The sequence below is a fragment of the Perna viridis genome, chromosome 5, assembly GCF_037379345.1.
Source record: "Perna viridis isolate PV_CMFRI_1.1 ecotype Kerala chromosome 5, ASM3737934v1, whole genome shotgun sequence".
Taxonomy (NCBI): Eukaryota; Metazoa; Mollusca; class Bivalvia; order Mytilida; family Mytilidae; genus Perna; species Perna viridis.
The window spans coordinates 36,081,079-36,106,938 of record NC_142449.1 but is presented as its reverse complement, the minus strand read 5'-3'; the positions used below and the strand labels follow the sequence as shown (position 1 = coordinate 36,106,938).

At 33.9% G+C, this 25,860-nt stretch overlaps 1 protein-coding gene across 9 annotated transcripts; it reads left to right on the top strand.

The window, feature by feature from the left end:
- The first annotated feature begins 1,796 nt into the window (after positions 1–1,796).
- LOC148617271 (carbonic anhydrase 2-like) lies at positions 1,797–25,824 on the top strand. 9 transcript variants are annotated; one of them, XM_088584826.1, is made up of 8 exons: positions 1,797–1,818; positions 18,244–18,292; positions 20,342–20,536; positions 21,617–21,735; positions 22,278–22,370; positions 23,810–23,927; positions 24,113–24,222; positions 24,746–25,824. In XM_088584826.1, the coding sequence occupies exons 2-8, from the start codon at positions 18,265–18,267 to the stop codon at positions 24,851–24,853; spliced, it is 771 nt and encodes a 256-aa protein (XP_088440952.1). In that variant the 5' UTR covers positions 1,797–1,818; positions 18,244–18,264; the 3' UTR covers positions 24,854–25,824. The 9 variants fall into 9 exon arrangements, with proteins under 9 accessions (XP_088440952.1, XP_088440945.1, XP_088440946.1 ...); XM_088584819.1 differs by lacking the exon at positions 1,797–1,818 and adding an exon at positions 6,771–7,091; XM_088584820.1 differs by lacking the exon at positions 1,797–1,818 and adding an exon at positions 9,225–9,377.
- Positions 25,825–25,860: the final 36 nt, after the last annotated feature.

Below are 25,860 nucleotides of genomic sequence, written 5' to 3'. Positions count from 1 at the left end.
AAAAGAGGCGAAATGTGCATTACAACGAGTGAAACTGAATAAGAACGGAATAAAATTAATACTAAAAGCTTATGTTTTAATATAATTATGTGTTTCTATATGTAACTATGATTTACCTGCCTTTTTGGAAGAGGGTCGGACTTCGTTTCGGCTATTTTTTTTCTCGATTTTTAAGGAAGCGTAAGTGCTTATCCGTATGCGTCTGGCGTTTAATAACAATATCTTAACATTTGAGATGCATGAACGGTAACTTTCTCGCATTAGAGTTACACGTACGGAAAAGAAGTGTCTACTCTATGTACAAAGCGTCGTCTTTCGGGTTTATTTTGTTTTACTATGACATATAAAACCCCGATCTAAGGAACAACGGTACTAATGCAATAAGTCATAGTTTTTTCTTCTTTTTATTAGCAACAATATGCTTCCGCTCCTGATCTTAGCTCCAAGTGTCATGGGTTTGAATCAGGACAAGTCAATATGCAAATAGTTGGTGTACTATTTCTGAGCTACTGTAAACAAGCCACTTAAAACAAATATTGACCCTCGCCAATGGACGCTGGATTCAATTGATACTGTATAACAATTGTGTACCCAATTAGCGTAATTTCCTGCCACGGTCCTGTACGTGACATGGGTTAAAAGGTCAAAGAGGGGTAACATATGTCCTCTATTCGGGACAACTGATTGTATGTATATCTGCTAAAAATCGATTTTAGACAGCAAATTTGATATATGAAGGATATGAGGATTGCCTTGGCATACAAAGCAACAGGATAATATCTTTTATTAGATTATTATTAACACAAAATATTTTTTTCCTATAAATTGGTCCCCTTTTGTATTGATTATTACGAGCATGCAAATTACTGCGGGTGATGTCTTGAAAATGAAAAATACAAAACAAACAAACAACAGGATCCACAACTGCTTATTTTTTTCAAAGAAGCATCTGCCTATTTTCTCAAATTAATTTATTGTCTTTTAAGTGTAAGTATTTGTAAGAATCAGACAAAATGGGAAAAATCAGAAACATGCATGTCAAAAACCTACCTATCTGACAATAAAATATCACTCAAGGACGTTTTCTATAATTGAAAAGACCATTATTTGAACTCTGCATCACTGGCTTTGCTCAGAAATTTTTCAATAGAATGTTAGAAAAAAACGAGGGTTTCGACAGAGTTATCTGCCCTTGAAATGTTCATTTTCAGTGCATTTCAATGAAATTGTAACTCAATGGTCCAGCATGATATCGAAAATCTTGTCTGTTTTCCTTGATTCTGATGGTGCAAATAGTCAAATTACACCATCAAAATGATGGTTTTTTTTATACCACGTTTCACGTACTGCCTGATTATTACAGGGACTGACACTTAAGGGCCTACAAAAATTTGGCGAACGCGATGAACAGTGGGAAGATTACCGAATTAGTCAGGAATACTGGTCATACTCCTAACCAATAGGTATATTCACTAAAATTTATTGCCCTAAAATTTCTCACGTTAACTATTCAACATTTTTTGTTCATACATGTGTCATATTTTTTTCTAGATTTTTTTTAATAACCGAGATTCGTTTCCTGTTTTGTATACTTGAAAAATCGTGGGAAAGCTTAGACGGTTTGCTTACATAAGATGCAATAACTCAAGTGGCTGATAGACAAAAGCCAAAAAACCAATACAATATATAAGTAACATAGCATACAGTCTCTTCCAATTATTGATCATGAATAAAACCAATACACAATCCAGGAGCCTCCGTCACTTTGTGTCTATGCTCACAGGGGAGAGCTAGGATATATTTCTATATCACTATATCGTAAGTAAAATGTCAAAAATGTTCACGAAAGTGAACCATACGAACCAGTCTACTTTAATAATAAGAAAGGGGTTTCTTTAAAGTAGTTTTAGAACTGTACATGTATTTGAAGATTCCTGCAATAAGGTTTTCAATTACTGTAAACGGTGGACAGAAAAGCGCGAAAAATAGTACACGCGGAATTGATTTTTAACACTATATAACACTAATCATTTTTTTTGAAACGGTAAAAAATGATACCCGCAAATAAATTCAATTGACAGAATCTGCGGAAATTAGCAACCGCGAAAATTAAAACATTTACAGTATTCGATATGTCACAACATTTATTTTATGATGTGTTGTTTAGATATGGTATTGACAGATTCAAATTAGATTTTTCTTAAACTTGAGCTGAATTTAGATGTAATAAATCTTTTTTGCCAATTCAGGCTTTATATATTCCCTAGGTTTTGTAAGGGGAATAAATCCCATGGTATAAAATTACTGGAGCTCACGAGCTCACATTGTGGGGCAACGGACCTCATGGCTCGCGTTTAACATGAAATCCTTTTGGCTACATTCATAAGTTCAGCAGGTTTGCAGACACATCTGCTTTGTTTTCTTAGGCGATGCATCTTCCCTGAGTACAAATTATATAATTACCTATAATATTTTGCAAAATTAGAGTTAACTTTGGTAAACCTTTAATATACTTAACTTATAAATATGAAAACAAATACTATCTTTATAAAAAAAAGCCGACGTACATGTAGTAAAATTACGTTCTTTTTACTTATAATTTTCTACCTTTCATTCAGGAAATAACACATGGCACGCTATTTCAATTTTCGATACAGTTTTTTTCGAACGCCACTAACTACAAACAGTATTGGCCAATCGGGAAACAAAATTGCGATCAGTTGATTTGCGTTTCCATGGAAGAGCGTCTTAAAAGGTAAAAAGCGAAATTATACCGACTGCGTCGGAAAAGAGGCATACGGTATCAAAACATAAAATCTCCTGTTAAAATTTCGTTGTTCGTTTCAAATGTAACAAAAATTCCGATAAATATGAGAATGACGATTAAGTTCGAGCGATTGAAATCATCATCGAAAGAAGGAGCGTGTGATTCAGACCCAACCATTGGCCGATTAGCTGCAGACCCAAAGCCATTGAAGAAGCGATTAAAAAGGGGGCGTCCTTGAAATAAGTCAGGACAACATTCTACCAAAATACAACTTCATGAAAGCATTCATGCGTAATTCGAAAATATATCGGCAGGCGGACGAACGTTGGTACACAATCATAGTCTGTTTTTGAGACGAGGGTTATAGAAACCGAGTATAAATAAACATGTACAAAATGTGCAGGTAAACAACACATTTTACATGTAAATACATGTAGTTGTTGAGATTTGTTTAAATTATAGATGCGGTTAGATAAGGTGTAAAAAAGCTAAAGCGACTGTGAACTTGTAAGTGTAGGTTCTATATTCTCGACGATGGATTTGGCTTCCTATTTCAGTAGTTTTGGTTTTGAGTACTTCTTGCATATAGTTTTGGTTTTGAGTACTTCTTGCATACAATTAATTTTTGGAGTAAGAACTTCCTTTGTATTTGATTCTAATGCTGTTGATTACTCCTTAAAACACCTGTACAGATTGGTATTCTAAAACACCAACAAACACTAACTGCAAAAATAAATAAAGCAAATTTTGAACAAGGTAAAGGAAAACATACCGCGTTGAAGTACCGGTAGGATGAAAGATTGTTCTGAACCAGTAAATTAAATGTAAGAAAAATCGTTCAAACACCACAGACAAGCATAAAGTGGACAAAAATTATATGTATTCTATATTTTGTTTAACTTTATTATAATTTATTGAGTGCTGGTTGAACCTGTCCTAGTCAAATAGATGCATTTGTACATGTAGACATGTGCATCTTACATGCTTGATCCAGATTTAGTTTTCCATAGGAGTACAAATTAACGTTAAGGTAGGAACTGGTACATGTACCTTTCTGACAATGTATATTGAAAATACATGAATAGCTTCTAAAATGAACTCAGAATTGTTTTGCTCGCTTTCTTTTCTGAAACAGCTGCAGCTGAAATCGTACTTACGATTTGTGGGATATTGAAAATCTGTAACGTCATCCTCTTGCACACAGAACTGATTGATCCGGCAGTGGCAGATCCAAAAGGGGGGTGCCTGTTGCACGCATAACTGACTGATCCGACAGTGGCGGATCCAAGGGATTGCGCTGGGAGTTATCCACAAATCAGTCACATGTTTTTGCTCCATTAACTTACACCAATGCACCTTTCATACATAGGAACTTAATCCAAAGCTTTTTTTGCTGAAAAGCGTCTAGTCGATGCGCCCTGACTATTTTTGACGTATCATTCTCTAAAGAGTTTTAAACATGGATACGTGAATACTGTATACTACTGGGCAACATCTCTGCAAAAGAAAAAAACTGTGATTTTAGATAACTCGTATCAGACTGGGACATGATTCCAAAAATCGAGAGATGTACCGTCTGGTTATAGTGGTACTTTGAAGCTACAGTTAGGGGTTGGTCGTTATGAAAATATAGAAAGAGTCAATCGTATTTGTAAATTTTGTAATATGAACTCCATTGAGAACGAATACACTTTATATTAGTTTGTCCAGCATTTAGACTTTTTAGATTTCGTTTTTTACCAAGATATTATTGCTCATGGCCAAATGCCTATAAGCTTAAAACTTTGATTACTGCCAAATCTGACAATTTGACAAGAAAATTATGTTTGTATCTAAAAATAGCTTGGAAACATAGAACCGCATTGTTACAGCTGCTATAGTTAGTATTGTATTCAGCTTTGTTTGTTCTCTGCCATTTGTTGTATATGTAATATATGTATTGTGCTATAGCAATCATGTTGCTTATGCAATAAATATTCATTCATTCATTCGTCTATCTAGCTAGATTTGGATGACTTACTTATTAATTAGTACTCCAGCTGAGAATCATGCCAAATGTGATTCGTTGATGAAAAGCCTACATATTTTTATTTTTGATATTTTGTTTGAATTTCCTTAGTAAACAGAAATTAACATTCGGTTTTTCATATAATCCGTGTTCTTAGGAGATTAAATTAAATAGAATGCACTGTAGATTTCAAAATTAAGGGAGACGACTCTGTAAATGACACTCAAATACAATAGAATCTATTATATTTTCAGTGTTGATTATCTTCTAAGAGCAGACAGATTGGAATGAATAATTTCCAGTTTCATAATATAGACCCATAAAACAACTTAATTACAAAAATATAAAAAAAAGTGTTGTCATATGCCATACGAATCCACAGAAGATTACATCTGTTGATAAAACTTTCTTAAATTTTTGCTTGTTATTTTATATTCCCGCTTGATCATGCTGTCCGTCCGTCCGTCCGTTCGTTCGTTCGTTTCTACGCCCCTATTTCTAATCTGCAAGTCCTCCCAAACCGCTGAATGGAATTGGATGCCACTTTCTTAAATTCTATATCACATAATACCATTTTGCAACTTATATTTTGATCAATCTGAATGATTTGTGAAGATTCCCGATGTAGAACATTAAAACATGAAATTTGTCATTAGTCAACAAAGAGAGAACTATCTTCTAATCAGCAACTTCTCAGAAACGGCTGAATAAAATTCATTGGGACCATCTTATAACCCTCAACTCCCCTAAAACCACTGCATAGACGTTGAAACTTTCACACATTTTTTATACATGATGCCATTGAGTACTTCCTATTTTGTTTTTCAGTCTGAATGACTTTGTGGGTTTCATATATGTTTTCTATGGAAGGGAGCAGGGGTACGACCGTGTGAGCAGTGCTAATAGTTTTTTCTAGTTTTCAGTCCATTAATAAACCCTTTTGTGGTGAATTGGTGAGCATGCTCGATATACACTTCCGCGAGGTAGGGCTTGGATAGAACAAAAGAAGTGTATATTGAGCATACTCTACGCATGGGTCTATTGTTGGACATTTGTTTCATAAATTTTGAAGCGATCTACATGTAGCTTTTGTTTGAGGTCTGTTTTACTTTTGATCAAACGATCGGAAGTGATTATCATAGAAGCAACATAGAACCGCATGTATCGGATAATTCTCATGAAGGATGTTAACCTGGGAAAATCGATTGATGTGTACCAAGTCATGTTTTTCTAAATCTCTATTGCAGAGAAATATTCTTCATACCTTTGTTATGCTCAATGCTAAACTCAATTAATTATGCACACAAGTTCAGTGTACCCGAACATAAGATTTTTAATCAGTACTGCTCGGACCTAGGACAACATAACCAATGAAGCAGCGTCATGTAACGTCCATATAATTAACAAGCACTGAAGGTCCACGCTTACCACAGCCAGACTGTATTACTAATAATAAATAATCTATAACTCAGCACATACGATACTCTGCAATAATGTACTTATACGTCTATATATATTTGTAACGTATTTATAAAATACAAAAGTACCAATATAACTGACTTTATTAAAGTACTTTTTCTATCTTTCTTAACGTAGACAAAATTCTCAAAAAAATTGAATGTCTTAGTATCAAGTACTTTGGGGTATGTTCCGACCCTTCATACACTCTAAGATCTAAGAGAAAAATACTGCAGGAAAACGTAGTTGTATTTTGATACATCAGTCAATAGAACTGACGAACGGGCATGCATTAACAATGTATCCCGACGTTCGAGGGGCCACTACAAAAAAAAAAAAAAAAAAAAAAAAAAAAAAAAAAAAACCTCACGTGTTCAAATATATGCATTGTTTCCGAGAAGTACGTTTATCAAGTTAGCCGCAATTAAGCACACTCCAGCTAAGTTTGCAATGTTATTGTGAAAATAAGCACCAATAAACCTTTTGAACAGTACGTGAGAATATTGTTGATAATACGTGATCTTGAGCAGATGATATTGGTTTTAATAGCCCCAGCTTCTCGTTTATCTTAATTAATATCGTATCACCCTTCATGTGCACAGCTTCAAGAGGCGGGGAAAGGGATGAAGTGAAAAATAATATCGATCTGTGTATTGCTTGATCGATAATGTAGTAAATACAGCGATACAGCTGATTTTGAAAGACGTAAATAGATCCCATGTGATCTGCACAAAATCTGTTGTATAGTTCATGCTTTGTTTTTTCAAACGACGGGATTTTAGGATGTAAATCAATTATACACCAAGAAAATCTGTTCAACAAGTAATGATTTGTTTTACAAAGAGAGGCTCAGGGACCGTGAGTAATTCTATTTGTTATATTTAATATCTTGTAAAATGATTTATTGAGTAATGAATGTTTACTACAGAGTAATATGTTCATAAATCATGACATTACCATAAGAAGAGCTAATCCCATTTATGGTATAGCTATGTACAGAACGAACGTTACAGCATACCTCATTGGACTTCCATAATGTAATGTCTTCGCAGGTTTTGTTTTCTTGGTCTTGAAGCCGTGGCTTCCTCCCACGGGTAGAAAATCTGAACACCGCGCACCATTAGCTGTGCCAGTGGAGTACTACTTTACCTCGACAAGTAGAGCGAAGATTCCCCGTTAGAACTGCATGTTATGAATTTTGTCGAGTACGTCGTACTTTACTCATGTCCCTTATCTGACTTTTCATATATATATTAATTGTCCTTCATGTCATATTCAAGGTCACTTTCTTATACCTCCCATAGAGGTAGATCTAAGATTGGGGCCTAATATTAGACCCTTGTCTTCTCGTATCTTAATGTATCTTTTAATTAGTGTATCATTGTTCGATACTGGAAAAAAGTGGTACATGGACTCGCCTTACAAGTATCTAGATCCGCCCCAGTTCTACTCGCCTTCTTCGCCTCTTCGTCATGATACGTAATTCTCCATTAGCCACCCTTTTTACAAACGTCATGTAATCTGTATCTATTTATGCCAACTGACATTCTCTCACCTTTAAATCTGATACAGCACCGGAATGCTGTACAGTGATATTTATGATTACATGTTGCTAATTACAAAAATAACATCACTTTTTATTCTGCAAAGTTATACATCTCTTGTTTATAACCAACATGAACGTGCATATAACATGTATCACTTGATTAGTGTCATTGTCATTACCTACTGAAAATACATAAGTGACTGTTGATTCAATTACATAACCGTCTCAAGTCTAGTATCCTCCCCTTGAATTCCCGCGTTTTTTTTATCGTTGTGTTCCGGTCGTTTTGAACCAAAGACAAACTGTAAGCAGTACTTGGCTGTGAGCGTCCTGTTAGTAACCGATTTTCGGTTTTATTTTGGCCTTACAGATTCTCCTTTACAGGTAGAACGGTACTATAAAAAATATTTTCCATCGGCGACAGTAGTGAAACTTTTGAAAAATTCACTCCTTTGAAACAATGACGGAGCTGACCTTTTTTCCAGTCATATCTTCATTTCCCTAACTAAAAATGAGAGCAAAGTCATAGCATAACCGTCTCGTTTCTTTGATATTTTAATCAGATGATGTTTGGGGTCAAAGTTCCCCCCTTATTCTACGAAAACACATAAATCAAATGGTTTTCAAAAAATTTAATGCAACTTTTTAAAAGTATAATAATGTTAGAGTCTGAAATTAATAAAAACCTTTTGGGCATCAGTACAATTTGTCCAATCACAGTGTCCGGAATCATTTACTTAAGTAGGGTAGACAAAAGGCCAACCTCATTAAGATTGGTAGCTTACAATGATAAATACTTAAGTTCAAAATATCAAGGGATGTATACTTGTATTATTTTTGCTACATGGAAAAACCTGTATTTGTCCCACCGGGTGGGGGGGGGGGTCACTTCCTATACACCAGTACACGTATATACAGACGTGCGCGCTGGAATGGGTCTATTTTTTAAATTTTATACTTTTTTATGTGAATAGGTTTTCATTTCTAAGCTGTACTATATCGATGGGTCATATTTCTACAATTTAAATGTATTATTTATTGCAAACTTTCCTAATATTACCAACTAATCTTCAGTTAGTGTCTTCTCTTATCTTCTCTTAATTCAAATTGATGTGGTAGAATACATGAATGGGTATGTATTTTTGCTCTAGAAATATATGGATGCGACGGATTTCTTGCTAGGCAAGTATATGAATTGGATGGTTTTCCAGTTCCGGCATCGTGCCAAATTTTAACAAAAGTGACCCCCCCCCCCGTAATTTGTCCGAAGTAGCAAATGCATTGTTATTTTTTTTTACACTAATGGAATGTAAGGGTAACTATATAGTTTTATTATTTACCTTTTTATCAGCTCTCAATTTCATATTGCTGTTTGTTTAAGCAGTTATACACGTCTTAAAATATTATTTCCGGATTTTTAAATGGGACGCACGTTTAAATATTTTTAGGATTGTCACTCATATTCATAATATAAACACTTGTATCGACTTTGAAATATTTTTTTTGAATGTCAATATATACTATTCATTTTTAAGTGCTCACACATAAAATGTGTTTTTTAAATGAGGAAATGTTAACGTGTGCCATGTAGCTACATAGTAAGTACGTTTTAAATCAATTTCATACAGATCATTTACTTTGTTTCTTTAAACTTCATATGATTTTGTATAGATTTTCATCGGAATTTGGTCTCGCTCTGTTGCCCCACAATCAAAAAAGAACAGAACTTATTTTCTGATTGATTTAGTTGTTAATGATGTGCTTAATAACCATTAGGGTTTACATAGGTAAACTTTAATGACCTCAAATTTCTACAACTCAGAAGTGGTTCAAATATACGCATAAATCACAATAGTGGGGTAAGAATCGATCGAAATCAATTATCATCTTCATTGCCTCCTCGAAGATGACCATGATAACGACAAGTGGCGTTAAACTCAGTGATTTTCATAAGTGGTAAATTATCATTTCTCGCATCTTCCGGTTTCTCCTTCCATTATTTCCGGATTTATATCATTTTAACTCCTCGAGGTTGTAGTGTATGCATTTATTGGTCTTTATTTTACGTTGGAACTCTTTATCTTGCTTACATCAGAGCATTGATGTAGATACTTTCACAGCTAAAGTTGTGACGTTTCAATTCTTATTTCGTGGTAAGTCCGCATTTGAAACGGACAGATTGTACTGAAAATAAGTTTATAAATAAAGGTGTAGAATATTATTTGAATTCGCGAAAGCACACAAAGCACGTCACACACTAAACATTGATGCTAAGACCGAGTACTAAAAAAATAAATCTTTTATGTATTTTGGACGACCTTTATTTGTTTAATTAAAAGGATCATTATTGGCAACAAAAGCCTTCAACTCTTTGTCCTTTTCTGTCCAAATAGTATAAAGACAAGTCGTTAAAATGTCCTTGGAAGTTGCGGTAATACGATCTGCCACAAAAAAACCCGACCAATATATAACTTGAAGTCAGTCTGTGACTGTAAGCAAATACGGTAAGGTGTATATGCATGAATGTATAATGAAATGACGAAGCTCAATTTAGCTGATTAAGCTTACTAGAGTATGATATAAAATTGTATGGTAATATACTTTTCTATCTGTACTTGCCAATTTTATATTGTTTAAACATCAGTCAGATAAATAGATAAGTCACGAACTTGAAATTTGTATCTAATTCTATATTTTCGAATCGACTATGAAGAAATCCAACTTCGTCTTAACCTCATATTCAGTTTGATAATCGAAATTCTGAGTAGAACAAAAATTAAATATTCATTTGATATTCTTAAGCTTTTTCGTTGTAATAAGAAACTGATAAGAAAAGTTGAGGTTCGAATTCGTTGTAACAACAAAAATTATTCTTGTTACTTGTATTAGATTTATGAAATGGGTGAGGGAGGGGGTGATGGCGCAGTCGTTCGGAAAAAGGGAAGAGGTACGAAGCATCAAAATACGTTAAGGCGGAAAGTTACAAAACGACGTTTTGAAAGGAGTGGTCGGACGTTAGACGTTCGGGCATACCATCCTGTTCTTTAAATAGTTAAACTAGTGATATGTGACCCCTTGCTTTGGCTCAGAAACCCATGTACCAGACGTGGTCACATAAGATTTATATTGTGCATTTTTCATTTAGGCTTACGGTAGAATGATTACCAATCAATTGACATATATTACAAAATTCATTTTTTTTACTCTACAACATCCGGGCCAATCATTTACCTATCTTTAAGAGCTACCGAATGATATCCTGGCATTAATTTATCATTAGACTAAAAATTCACCGAGAGGTTAACCCTATCATATTACACGTAGTTATAACCCAGTTTTCGTCCATTAGTTTAAGGTAACGGACTATCTCCTAAATCAGGTACCAGTAAGCATTAAGTTACGACAGAAATTTGATGAGGTGGTAAAGAAATGATATATTTTATGTAAAAATGGGCAGCGTAATTAAAGTTTATGTTGACTAAGCATTATTTTAAAGAATTTAATTCAAAACGTCATGTGAACGTTTTTTTTTTTTTTTTTTTTTTTTGGGGGGGGGGGGGTTATCAGTAGAATTGTAACGTCTATAAAAATTCGAATTTTTCATGCGACATGCGATGCCTTTATTTGTTTGTTTGTTTTGATGGTGTATTTTTTCGGGGTTTGCTTTGTTTTCGCCTTTCATATTTACCATAATTGTTTTGTCTTTTATTTATTTTTACAATGTAATTACAAATGAAGTTTAAACGTGTGTGGACTTGGATACTAGAATTGACATCATAACTGCTCTGTCAGTCGAAGAATGGCATTGACATCTCTGAAAAAGCTTAACTGAGATTCAGGGGTTGGTCTCGGATTTGAAGGGTGTATTTAGTGGAGAGAATTCTTTATCATTTTTCTTTCTTATTAATTTGTTGCACTAATTAAGTTTTTTTTCGAACGTTAGCAAAATTAATGCGTGACTAAAATCGATTGCGCTTTACAGTTTCACCCTAGTGCTTTGTGGAACTTTGGAAGGGTGCTCATCCGCCATGTTCCAGCCAAATACGCCCCTGAATTTATAATTGCTACATCTGTCAGAGCAAAGATGAGAGTATAAACAATTTTATGGCGCATCATCAATTGTTTAAGAAGAGGGATAAATAATTACCGCTCCTTTGCTTATTCACCAATGGGACTTTTATTTACCATACAAAGTAGAAGATAAAATGTTAAGCCATAAAATACAAAATGTTTTGACATTTACATGTAGGCTTTCACCCCATTTTGTAGCCACCTGACATGAAAATGTGTTCATTTAACGGATGTTTGTTTTTAACAACTAAAATAGTTGGACTACTTTTATTTTCGGTCACTCTAAATTTTCATATCTGTATTTATTATGCAATTCATGTATTACGGAGACAACGGAATGAGAATATTAAAAAAACAACTCATTTATAGGTAACTAGTGGACGTTTGGAGTACCTTTATTGTTTACATTGAAGGAAATGTTTGCACTATGAAAAAAATCTTCACTGTTATTACTATGAATGAGTTGTAGACTTGGATTTGCAAACTAAAATCAAACATGATTGCAGTTGATAGTCGGGGTATTGTTTTAACAGTTTAATTTGTTTAAACAAATAAAGTACTTGTCGATATTAACAGAGATAAACATACACTTTAGATCTTAAAACAAGTTAAACGGGCCGAGTCTACACTGTGTTGCGACCTTCAATTGAACCTTGTGCAATTTAATTTGTAATATATACGTGCATGAAGTTATTATCTACAGGAAAAAAATATTTAAAAAGAAAACGTTTATAGTCTTCTAACTCTTTCTTTTCTTGTATATTGCACGTAACTTAAGTTTATATGGCATTGATAATTTTTGTAATTTCTAAACCTTCGATTGTGAACGTAGTTTGAAGTTGAATTAATATAAAAGTCTTTATAATCCACGTCGACAACTGTGAACGCAGATCTAGTAGTAGTAGCCGCCGTTCAACTCCGCCCGTTCGTTCGTCTGTCCGCTCGACACGCTTGAGGGGTACCTACTTAGTGTAATCTGTAACTCAAAAAGTGTTGATTCAATAATATTCAAGAAAAAAAAAATCTTATTTCTGTATTTCTGTAGGACTGAACGTAGGTTGGTATTAGTAGGGATATAATAAATGTCTTTTTCAAAATATATTTTTTCATCATTTATTGTTCACATGCCCTTTGTGAAGAATGTGATGCTAATGTAACCGTGTTTTTTCTATGCTTAGCGGTTATTTATTTTTTAATGGCATTGTTTGTTCCGTATGTATTTTGCGATTATGGCAGTGTTTTCTCCCTGAATCTTTCTTGAATATACAAATTTTGTCCTTTTTTCTTATGTTTTTGATTCTTAATTTTAGATGTATTAATTTATCACAACGATGTAAATATCTTTCCTATCATATTTGAAATCTTAGTCGTGTTCCAAGAATTTACACAAAACAAAACAGTAAACATCGCTAGAACACACCAACGTCAGCAAACCATACCAGTGGTTGACCACCTTAATGAACTAACCAGTTGTACGATGACCCCAATAGTCGCAATTATGAAATAGAAGCAACCGCATTTCGTATGTTTCTTCCTCTTACTTGTTTAGGCTTTTCTGTCGACCTTTATTTCTAGAGGAAATTCTGAGTCAAAGTCATTAATTTTCCTTGACATTGTAAAAGATCACCTTTCATCAAAGTCACTGTCAAGATTTCTGTCAGCGAATAAGGGGCTCAGGTGTATAGTTTACAATCCCATTTAAGATATCACTTTTAAAATATAGATCATATTTACCACAGGAGAAAAGGTGACTTGTCTTTAACCTGGAATTTTTATAGAAATTTTAATTAAGTTTTGAGGTAAATTTCGAACTTGTGGCATCGATTTTTCTTTAAAAGTTGTAATTAAATTATTTTTGGATATTTTATTCCATTTTCAATTCCAATACTTGGATGCCGGTCATTAAATCTTTAAATTTCTAAGTAGTTTTTGGAACTTGAACTTAAAGGAATTCGAAAACAGGTAGGTTTATATTGGCGTAGTATGACAGTTCTGCGGGCATTTCCCGTCGGGTAAACAGTCACAACATTTTCTATTTGTCCGTACACAATAAAAGTGATATTTTAAAATTTGGAGTTTGAAAGGATGGTTTTCCCGGATATGGTGAACTTCCAATTCTAGATATCGGAAAATCTAGACAAAATTACCGTCACTAAAGGGCGATATAAGCGAACAAAAATATTATATACTGATCTATTTTGTTAAAGATTTTAACTTTTTAATTTTTTTTTAATTTTCTTTATTCTCATTGGTACAGAGAAATGAAAAACGTATATAATCATATGCATTTAAAATAAAATGTTACATTATTATATCACATATTTAGATTCGTTTTGTTTTTCGTATATTCATTATAAGTGATTGTTAAAACCCTATATCGTTAACCCTGTATCACACCCTTAGACCTATATCGCATACCCTACTCGAAACACACCTAAAGTATACTTAATGTATAATGAACATGGCATATCAATATCTGTATCACATGCCGTATCACATGCCGTATCAATCCTCGGCCTATATCACCCCAAAGGCCCTTGGGTGATATAGGAGTCTCGGGTTGATATGGCATGTGGAACAGACTTTGACATGTAATATTCAATATATATAGAAAGGTCTGAAAAATTCTTCAGACCTTTCTATACGTTTACATATCTTCCCTGTATCAATTTGATCGGATGGAGTCGTCACATTCTGAGAATTTGCTTATGCATGGATATTCAAATTAATTTGCAAACCATATTCAAATGACTATAAATATGCATATTTCTAGCATTCTAATGAAGTCCTTTCAAATTCATAATTTGTTTTTACTTTAGCACAGGTCAATTTAAAACATTAAAATTGTAAATGCTGAGAATGTTTTAATTTAAAAAGATTCTTATACGATGGTGTAAACTGCTGGCATCGAGTGCGAGAGGTCGCTGCCTTCGATCCTTGTCACTCCCGAATACACTGTTGTCGACAATCAAACGGGATAAATGAGGCAGAGTGAGATGGAGCAAGACAAATGTGTCCCGAATGGGGTGACATCCTACCTGGTGGCTGTTGCTACTGTGAGCTATCAAAATAACATTTCGTGTCGGACTAGTACAAAGCAGGTCTGGATCTGTTCGATTGGTCAAATGTTCTCTTCCTGAAATGCATGATTTTTTTTTTGCAGTAGGACGTAAAAGTGTAATCAATCAATCAATCAATCAATCAATCAATTAGTCATGACTTGATATGTTAAAGTAGATTTTTTACGTTCGAACAAACTATACTTTGGACAGACAATACACATATTAGTAAATTTAAAGGTGCATTTTTATTCAAAAAGTTCCTCGAGTTGATGTTTTTCATTGTATGCCAAATTGTTGTTTGGAAACGCAACGGACTCGTTGGTTGAAAATCTGAAGTTTTATATTCTAGGTAACTGTTGAATCAGACAAAGGCTCGTCTTAAGCTAAGATACGGGATAGAAAAGAAGTTACATACATTATACAGAATTATAAACAAGTTGTATTTTACACTTATTTAACTGTCCTTACATTATCTGTTTGTTTATAGATTCGTAGGTATTTCGTGTCTCTATCGTCCTTGAATTGACACTAAAGTTTTGATGTGGTGATTAAAAGTGCATTTCTTTCATGTCTCCGCGTCTTCTTTGTCGTTACTGTACAGTAAATAAGTTTTTGTACAACAGTCGAGAGAAAATACGAAAGCCCATAAGTGCCTGGTGTTGTGTTATTTTTAGTCGTTATAGCGACGTAATAATTATCAAATTGACTTGTTATAACGACTTATCTGCTGATATATAATGACAACTGAGTTAAGTTGTAATAAGTTGTTAAAACGGGTTAAACTTAGTCGCACAATGTAATTACAAGTTAGCTAATAGTTAGATGGAAAGTCGTTTTAATGAGTTAGCTGAATCGTTTCAACAAGTTACTGTCGTTATACCGAGTTAGTTGAAAGCCGTTTTTATCGAAATAGCTAAGTCGTTATAACGAGTTACTAGGTGGTTATATAACAACATCTGACGCTAATGGGCTACTATGGAAGTCTATTTCTGGCTTCCATAAGAAAACACTTTAACGTATGACTGCAACTGACAAACGCAGGTTATAAATGCTTACGACATATCTGACCGAATCTTACACTGTGATCTTTCGATTTTCTGCGATTTTCTGTATACAATACACTGTATGTTATGAGTCGATTCTGAAGATCAACATTGAAGGAAAGCAATTCCTTACATTCTAGAAATATACATTTTTAAAAGTCCGTGTCTTTAAAAGTCCCTTCCGATAGACGAAACATTTTCCGACATATCTAATCGATCGTTAGTGAAACACGTTGATTTCCAAAAAACCTGGTATTGTTATTTTTTTCCATTGAATTGTATCATTTATACCTTAAATAAAAAAAAATTCACCTTGTACTTTAAAGATCATCTGAAGTGCGATGTCGGTGATTTCGTAAGGACAAATTATATATTGTCGCAGTAAAAAGGCGCCAAACAGCACATGGTTCCTGCTCTTACTCCTCATATTTATAGATTATATTGCAAGTCACCGTTTGTATCTGTATGCTGCAATTCATAAATAATAAATCACGGTAAAATTGCACACAAGTGGTTAAATACCTTTTATTCAATAAAGGAAGAACATGCTTTGATGTAGGAATAAAAGATGAGAGGGTCTTAAATTTATTACACTGTTACTCGATCAAGGAGGATCAAGTGCTCTTTTTCAGAAGCACAATTACCCGATGTCTGCTCGTTCAAAACGGTCGTTACTTTGTTGTTTTGTATTCAATTAAAAGATTTTATGGTCGTAAATTAAATAAAATGCTAAGTTATACGACACTTTCATTAAATAAGAATTCGTTGACTTTCATTTGTCATTGAAAGCACGTACATGTATTATGTCAGCTCCTCAGTTATATGAGAATTCTAATGATTTATTGAATACACGAGGAAGAGTGTGCTAATCGTCAAATTATTTCACTGGATCCTTGGAAATAAATTATGGATAAGAACGCTAACGATGGCCACATGGTTAGCGCACAGATCGAGTAACGGCGCATGCTGTGCATAGGTTTGACTTAAACAATTCTTTAAAACTCACTAGAAACTTAGTACTCACACTGTGGTCTAGTACGAAGAAAACTCCCTTCCGATAGACGAAAAGTTTTCCGACATATTTAATCGATCAAACTGATTATCAATCATTTACATGTCACACACCGAATAGTTATCGATTGATTGGCTATAGAAATCGAATACTTGTTGATCAATTTCGTGATTCTCTCTGGAGTTAGAATGATAAATGCTCAATAACAGAATTAATCGAAAGATAATCGTTCAGTTTGTTATCGATAAATGATCGATAAGTTATGACGCAGATATTTGCAAATTGCCAAAAGTACAATGATACATGAATTCACTATAAAACTCATCTTTTCTTAGAAGGCTTGGAAGAATTTACTCCTTTAAAATGTATTTGCCATACACATGTTCTTAAGGTTGTATTCTCATTTCTTTCATGTTTAACTAAGAACTTTGATGTAGTCGAAAACATTACTTAAACGTACCCATCAAAACTTAATGTGAAAAAATTGACTTAAAACGATAATAGTAAAAATTGTAAAAATATACGTCGACACAGATGAATGGACAAGGAACTCGTCCAAAGAAATAGTATATATTGTCTTATTTAAAAAAGTTAAGTCAAGTTTAAATTGCAGTTGTAGTGTGTTTAATATGACCCTTACATGTAAAATCTTTTTAAAAGGAATTTTTCGTCCTAAGTGTATTTATCTGATATATGATACTGTATTTACACAAGTATATTACACCGCATGTCTTTATAAATTAATATGAGATATATACAGTAATCTGATTGGTTAAAATAATTTTGTTATATCTCAATGGATAAAAAAAATATTGACACGCCCCTATTCAGTCAAATTCAGAGCTACTTTTCTCATGTTTAAAGATAAAAACATGTTTTAAAATTAATTTATAAGAATTGGCAATGATAAAAAATTTGTCTATTGAAAAATAACATAAATTTTCCATCTGCATATTTTGTTTATTGCACTTCGCGCAACAAACAATATGCACATGGAAAATTTATGTTATTTTTCAATAGACAACATTTTTATTATTGCCAATTCTTAATTAAATTTGGAACGAATAAGTCCAAAGTAAGCTATGCATGCACTTAATTGTCACTTATGATCTTATACTTTTTAATTAATGAATAGACATGGTTTAACATGTAAAATTAATGACACAGTTTGCAGGCTATTTGGCATGTTTCTGGTCTGAATTGAATAGCTTTCCTAGTTATATGTGGTTTAAAAATGTAAATGTGCAGGTTGAAGTCATTTTTTGTTTTATTCCAGATTTGAAGTTCGCTCAGAAAAATGTCTTGGGGATACGGTGCTGATAACGGTAAGTCGACTCATGATGGGTGCAGCATGTGAAGCAGAACCTGCTATTTGTTGAATCTTTTTTTTTAATGTTTTAGTATATAGGTCTTACAGAAAAGACAGTTTGAATAATATTTTATTTATACAAAGTGTAGATTGATCATCAGTGTTATAGTTAATGTAATTGCACAGGGCTGGATCTTTAGTATCTAAGATAAATTTCTATCATTATATAATTGACGGCCTGTCCCATGGTGAAAATTTTGAAATCGATGTCCTACTCCTGTGAGTTATTTAAGCTTTTTGATGTAATACAGCATAATGTCCATAAGGGATTCAAGGTAGGGGAGTGGACCTGGGCCCCCTTGTGGTTGAAAAGTTTGGTTGATTGTGTAACTGAAAATCACTGGAGCAGTCCCTCTTAGGTCAGTCAGTGCCCCTTCCCCCCTTTCAGAATTTCTGAATCCGCCACTGAAAATCTAGCTATATAATTGATCACCCATAATTAACTTTTCATGACCCTGAAAAGGCAATAGACCTTTCGATATCAGCGAAATGATGACCTTAACGAGGACACCGAGTATACCAGTTATAGAGTTAACATTTGTGATAAACGGGGCCATGTAAACAGATGCGTCCCAAAAATCGGTTAAATATTTGATAAGCTATCTTTGTTAAGTGATTTTGGAATTGTAAGTATGTACGTACATTACTATGCATACCGAGAAAGAGGTGCAGTTTAGATGTTTGAACAGAGACCAGTTACTACTACAAGTTTTACATAAGTACGTTATCCAATGACTATAAAACGAAATCGTCTTACAGGAAACACCCAAGTATTTTTTTTATTACAAGAGCGTTGTTTTAGAGGATATGAAATATTTCCCATATGTCCGTCTATAAATAAAGTTATATACTTAACCGAATTTATCTAAATTTGGATTGTAAATAAAGTATGTCCTCGTTTAAATGGATGACATAATTTGGTAATATATACCAAATACTTACGTATTTAGAAGTAGCTAAAAAACAGTACCAAATTTCATGGGTTTCGAATTCAAACTTTACGAAACAAAGTTAGGTCGCCCGTCCCTTTTGTTTGAATGTTTTGTTAATTCGTGCAAAAAAATGGTTAAAACTAAGAAAAGCCTAGCATTCCCTGTTTTCTGGACCCCCTTTTTTCATAATACCGAGATCCGCCCCTTACACTTTAGCAGTAAATATACTGTTTTTCTGTATCCATTCGATAACCAAAGAAAAAGTCGAGCAGACCTCCCCCCTCCCCCCCCCCAAAAAAAAAGCAAAAAAAAAGCGAGACTTCAACGTTGATTGCTGTCCATCATCATTGTGAATGTTCGCTTTAATTGACAGAAATTTGAAGTGTCTACAAAAGAGAACAAATTTTAATATAAACCAGAAACTTTTATTAGGCCACACTTTGTAATATTTGCAATTCGAATAAGACGAATGTCAACACATTATTCATACTTTGACCTTCAAGCCAAACAGTCTTGTTGTAGCCAAAAAGATCGGGACACCATATTTTGAAAATAAAAAATGTACAGCTGGGATGAATCGCTTTTAGACATATGTAGTTAATATGTCGCTTGTGATGTTTTAACTACATACATCATCACGATTAAACTTTGTTGGATTAAGCAAATAAATCAAACTTGATTTATACATGATGTGGATACAAAACTTGGTGATGTTGTATTAGTATGTGATAAATTATAATCATAGTTGAAGTCCTATATACCGGACACCGTTGAAAAGTCGAAGTCCTGTCCACCGGACACCTTCGTTTAAACTTAGTCTTATTGCAGTCCGCATGATACCAGTTACTACCATAGAATATCAGTGGCCGATTTACAAAGACAGAAAAAGAGGAGGCATGTTTAAGAGTTGCAAAACATATAATATTCTAATTGTCTACTACTACGGCGTTATTACACAAAAAGTAAAATGATACCCTTCTTGGTATAATCGCTCTATATGAGAAATATTTTAAAATAACCGTACATCCGATTTAACTCTTAAATTCCTAATATTTTTTTTTAATTTTTCATAGGTCCATGCACATGGTGCAAAGATTTCCCAATCGCCAATGGCAAGAGACAATCCCCTGTAGATATCGTCCCTGGTGATGCCGAATTTGACCAGCAGTTGGCAAACAAGCCTTTGATTGTTAGCTACAGACCGGAACAGAAGGCTGAAGCTTTAAACACTGGGAAATCCGTAAAAGTACAGGCGACCCAACAATCGGGTAAGGACAAGTCAAAGGAATGGTCGAAAATAAAAAGTTTATGGGAGATGGTAAAAATAATCGAAATGTCCATAGTTTTATCAGTATTTCCGATTTATCGAGTGTTGCACTTCTCTGTCATTTGTTTTGGTGATTACACTGCATCGAAGTGCATTAAAAATCGTTTTAATTAAAGAACATCAGTATTAATCTAAAGAACTGCATGGATACGTGGATACGTGATCGAATATATTAAAGCTACAAAGACGTTTTGTTGTGTATGATAGGGAAACCACTCATTTAAATGAAAAAAAAGAAGTTTGAGAACAAATAGTGTTTGAATAAAATAAAAGTACTCAAATATTGGCAAGACGCAGTCGTTTTGCGTAAACAAACGATTTCTATCATAGAAAGATGGAAATTCACTATGATTGAAATAATTTAAACATTGTTGGCGTTGGCAGCTTTAATTTTCTGTAATTTTCTCATGAGATGTGAGAATTTCGATTTAAGATCAAACAACAGATTGTCTGTATAATATTGACAACATTGATTTTTTACGCAACTTTAAAGTTTTTTATGGCAATATAAAACAACATGAATAATTTGTATGACATCTGCATGCATTCGGCATTGAAATCGTCAAAATATAAATATTCTAAAATTTAACCTTTAAAGTGATACTTTGGCCTACGTGATATTTTGGTCCCCGCCATATTTTAAAGTACAATTACGCATTCAACTTTATAAACAAATAACAAAAGCATAGATATAAACAGATACAACAGAAGCAAAACTAGAACATTGACTCAACAAGAAAAAAACGGAACCCAAACAAGACAAACAAACAAGACGGGCCATGTGTAACAGTATATATCTACCTATTTAGAAACATCAACGGTTTACTCGTTTTATTTCTCCTGCAATCACCAACGGTTTACTCGTTTTATTTCTCCTGCAAACATCAACGGTTTACTCGTTTTATCCCTCCTGCAATGTACTTAAACCATTCTAAGTATATTTCGCCCTTACACATATATATCATTTTGAACACAAAATATCACAACATCTCAACATTTACATTTACGTTTTACAACGCAGAAATAAGTGGAGGCCCATTGCAAGGAACTTATAGACTGGAACAATTCCATTTCCACTGGGGAGCAGATGGCAGCAAGGGATCTGAGCACACAATCAATGGCAAAATGTATGCCGCAGAGGTAAACAAATTATTTGAAATATTCGTTCTAAAAACAACAATCGCTTTCGGCGGGTTTTAAAATAATACAAACCAATAAAACCTAAGATTATCGAAAATATCAAACAGCTTTTTACGATAAAACGGTTTATTCATTTTATCTCCAAATGAAAAGTTGAATAATAACTTGACTCCTCATCTTTTATTCATATCTTTTGACTTTTAAGAGTGCAGAAAAACTTAAGCATCAGTAAAAATGTGTGTTGTATCTAAAGAACATTGTTTTTTAAAATTCTTTAAAGAATATTTTATTTCAGTTTACAAAGAATCTTCTCTTATGTGCGAACATTTATGATGCGTGTCCATAGACCAATATTGTTCTGATGGGAACAAACTGTGCTCCATTCTGACATTTTAATGCCTAAAGTGTGTAGTTTTCTGAATGCTGGCTTCGTTCAATAGAAAGACTGTTTAGTCATGTCCTTAATTATCCTTTGTATCTCCTGTTTCACTCCCCTGTCGTCATTCTGTACAACTTTTTAATGGAGATTTTCTCTATTCCAGCTGCATTTAGTACATTATAATACAAAATATGCCAGTTTTGGTGAGGCAGCTGACAAATCTGATGGTCTTGCAGTATTTGGTTTCTTTATTCGCGTGAGTATCAGGAATTTCCCTTTAAGAGGGAGAATAATGTTATCGTAGTATGTACTCATTCACAGGCATGCATAAAGTCATCATATACAAGTAACTTTTCATGATTTTCTTTTACGTAACTTTTTAAATGTTTTTTTTTTTGCATACTTTTAAGGCTTTTATCATACAATGATTCAGAGGGTTTAATTATGGCATCACGCTCTAATAAATTCCTGTTAATAAATATCCATTAATAAATATAGACTGATGATTTGATTGATTGATTGATTGTTGGGGTTTAACGTCCGAGCAGCAATATTTCAGCTATATTCAGACGATGAACATGAAACGGGTGATAAAATGAACATGAAATGATGATGAAATGAAAAACGGGATGGGACACAAGGACAGTAGGGTCGACAAATTTTGATTGCCACTAGCAAAAGGGAGGGATGGGTAAGGTCGGGCAATTTAGCCTCCTGTGGCGGAGCGCAAAGGTTCCTACCTCCTATCGAATACCACAGCAGGGTTCTTTAACGTGCGAGGAACGTGGCATCTTTCCCAACACGGTGCACCACTATGGTTTGCTGTCAGGTTTTCCGTATTATAGCCTGACAACCCCAGCATGTAGCACGCCAGGGGTACCCCATTCCACCACCTGGGGCACACATCCCAGTTGCTCTGTGGGCAGAGCGCCTAGCCCCCGGCTAGGTTTCTGAGCACTATTTAGTCGCCTTTTACGACAAGCTTAGCGCTGCTGCAGGCCTATTCTTTTAACACCCGGACCTGCACAGGGGCTGATAATTTGAAGGAGCGTCTCCGTTACCTACTACCATATCCATAGTAACCGACAGGGGCACCCATGTGTTTCCGCGGATTTTAAAACTCCAGTTTGCAGTATGCGAAGGAGATCTAGGCCAACAAATAATCAGGACGAAACGACTTGTTAGTCCCAACCCATTTGCGACAACTGTAAAGCACGCAATTCTCGGCTTTAGTTTATTTTATTTAGTGATGTAACAGAATTTCATCATGTATTACATAAGCATGAAAAATGGAAATCATCATTTACTACCTAGAGAAGGTCCGTTTTGAAAGTTGAAATTGAGGTGGAAATAATGCACAATGTTAATTATAAAATTAATATTGTATCAATTTTATAGTTCAAGATAAATTATTTATGAAAGCAATTTGTTTGCTATGCATTTCTTTAGCAAAGAAGAGCCTATTGTTTGACTAGTAGATGCAGATATGCATGATACTAGTTTGCGGAAGGTCGCTTAAGATTGCATCTTGCAGTGGTGACTCTTCTTTTATAATATGCAGTGTATGCAGTGGTTCAAAACCCCACCGAAATTGTGGAGTTTTTTCTTTCCAATGGAGAATACACAGGTTTCTTCGTGAATTACGTATGCATCTATCATATACCATGAATGTATTTTTCATATAATTACTTCCAGCCAGGAGCCAAACATGCGGGCATGAAAGAGTTGACAGATACCGCCCTGAGTTCCATTAAAGAAGAAGGTGTTAAATGCAATATGTCGTCAGATCTTAACATGTCCAGTTTACTGTGTTGTAAGTTATATGAATATTTGCAATTATTCATTTTTTAAGTATTGTACTGAAAAAAAAAAAATACTTGCTCTTTTTTCAGTGGTAATTAAAAAACTATTATTTAATTGAGTTGCCTTTCTTAGTCCATGAAACTTGTTTCACGTGTATCTTGAAAAGCAATAAAACTTAACCTTCTTTTTTTCAAGCTGATATGAAAAAATATTGGACATATGAAGGATCATTAACAACACCTCCGTTGTATGAAAGTGTTACGTGGATCGTGTTTCAGGAACCAATCGAAATGTCTGAAGACCAGGTTTGTAGTAGCTTTTTTTAAATAGTTGTTTAGATTGTTGACCTTAGTAGAATATCATAGTACCATTGACATTTTCTTCAACTTTTGTAATACCGATTAACTGTTTTTATTATCACATAGGTGATCATCGCTTGGTTCGTGAAAATGCTTGAAAACACCGACTAGTTTCATAGAGTTTAGGCTAAAATACGTGAGCAACAAAATAGAATGTTATCAAAGAGCTAGGATAAAGTACTATTTTGATAATGAACCTTTTAATTTGAGACACATTTTACACGTTTTTTTAAGTTCCTTTTTATCTAACTGTCGTTAAAGGCGTTTTATGGTATATCGTAGTTTATTGATGTCTGACCGTACGCTCGTTCGGCCACACTTTTCATGACAATTAAAAAAAAACGCGTCAAGATACGATGTTCTGTAGTGGATGTTTCGCTTGTTGAAATTTGAAAAGTAAATCATGACTGCTTGATATTACTTTTTTTTTAAAGCTCTTTAATTTTGTTTTCTTGTCTTTCCATTAAAGCTACAAGCTCTGCGAGGTCTGAAGTGTGGCAGCTGTTGTATTGTTGATAACTACAGACCACCCGTTCCATTGGGAGACAGAAAAATTCGAGCAGCATTCAAAAGTTAACATGACCATAGTTCTAGAAGACAGAAAAATTTATGCAGCATTCACAATTATGTATTCAGCAATAGTTATGCGTGTTTCTGTTACATAGTTATTGTTTTAGCTCGATCCATGATTCAGACTTTTGTATCACGCACCATCCCCACATTTTAGTGCTTTCCACTGTTTTTTTTTTATCAGTGCCCAGGTCCCAAAGTATCCTACCAGTCTTATACATTTTTGTATGGTATGCTTACATATGAAATTTAAAAGGTCACAAATGTTTGTTTACTGATTTTTATGCAAATGTATATACGAGTCTACTTTTACATGCAGGTAACAAGTTTCGCCATTTTACCCTAATTTGTTATAATGTTATCCATTTTTAAGACTAGTTAAATGTTCATCCTCATAACTGCCATTGGTGCTGCATGAAATATTCTCCAAAGCGGACCTAGATCAGTGTCAGGATCGGCTGGGACGTTTTGATTACACTCTTAAAAATCCGTATTTATCCCGTTACGTGAAGACATGAAGAGTGCTTTTGGCTTTTTCTATATGTTCTACGTTTTAGTGCTATATCCCCTTGTTGGTGCATCTCCGAATTACCTTAGTTTAGCCAAAATCCAAGTGCTTATTGTTGAAGTCATAAAAGTGCTACTTAATTATTACGTTTATTGTTCATATTTTATTGATTGATTTTTGTTTTCAAATTTAACTTATCTACTGTTTTATCACACATTTACTTGTTTTAAGCAATGAAAATATTGCATTTTGATATTAAATTGTTCTTTGAAAATTTTTAGCTGTTACAAGTTTGTTGTTATATATATCACAGTTGTTAGTTGTTGACATCTATCCCACAATTATTGAGTTATATACACGGATTTGTGTAGTATAGTAAGTTTCATGTGAATACATTTAAAATATGTAAGCATGAGAAGTATTTCAGCAGTATGTATTTTACTGAGAGACAATAAAATATATCTAGTGTTGACTGTTTTTCTATTAATATACATTTTCGGCTTAAT

Excerpts from the sequence above, each read along its gene's own strand:
- LOC148617271 (XM_088584826.1), top strand. The coding sequence starts at position 18,265 with ATGTCTTGGGGATACGGTGCTGATAACG. Across the intron at positions 20,537-21,616 it reads ACAGGCGACCCAACAATCGG|AAATAAGTGGAGGCCCATTG; the intron begins GTAAGGACAAGT and ends TTTACAACGCAG. Across the intron at positions 22,371-23,809 it reads TATTTGGTTTCTTTATTCGC|CCAGGAGCCAAACATGCGGG; the intron begins GTGAGTATCAGG and ends AATTACTTCCAG.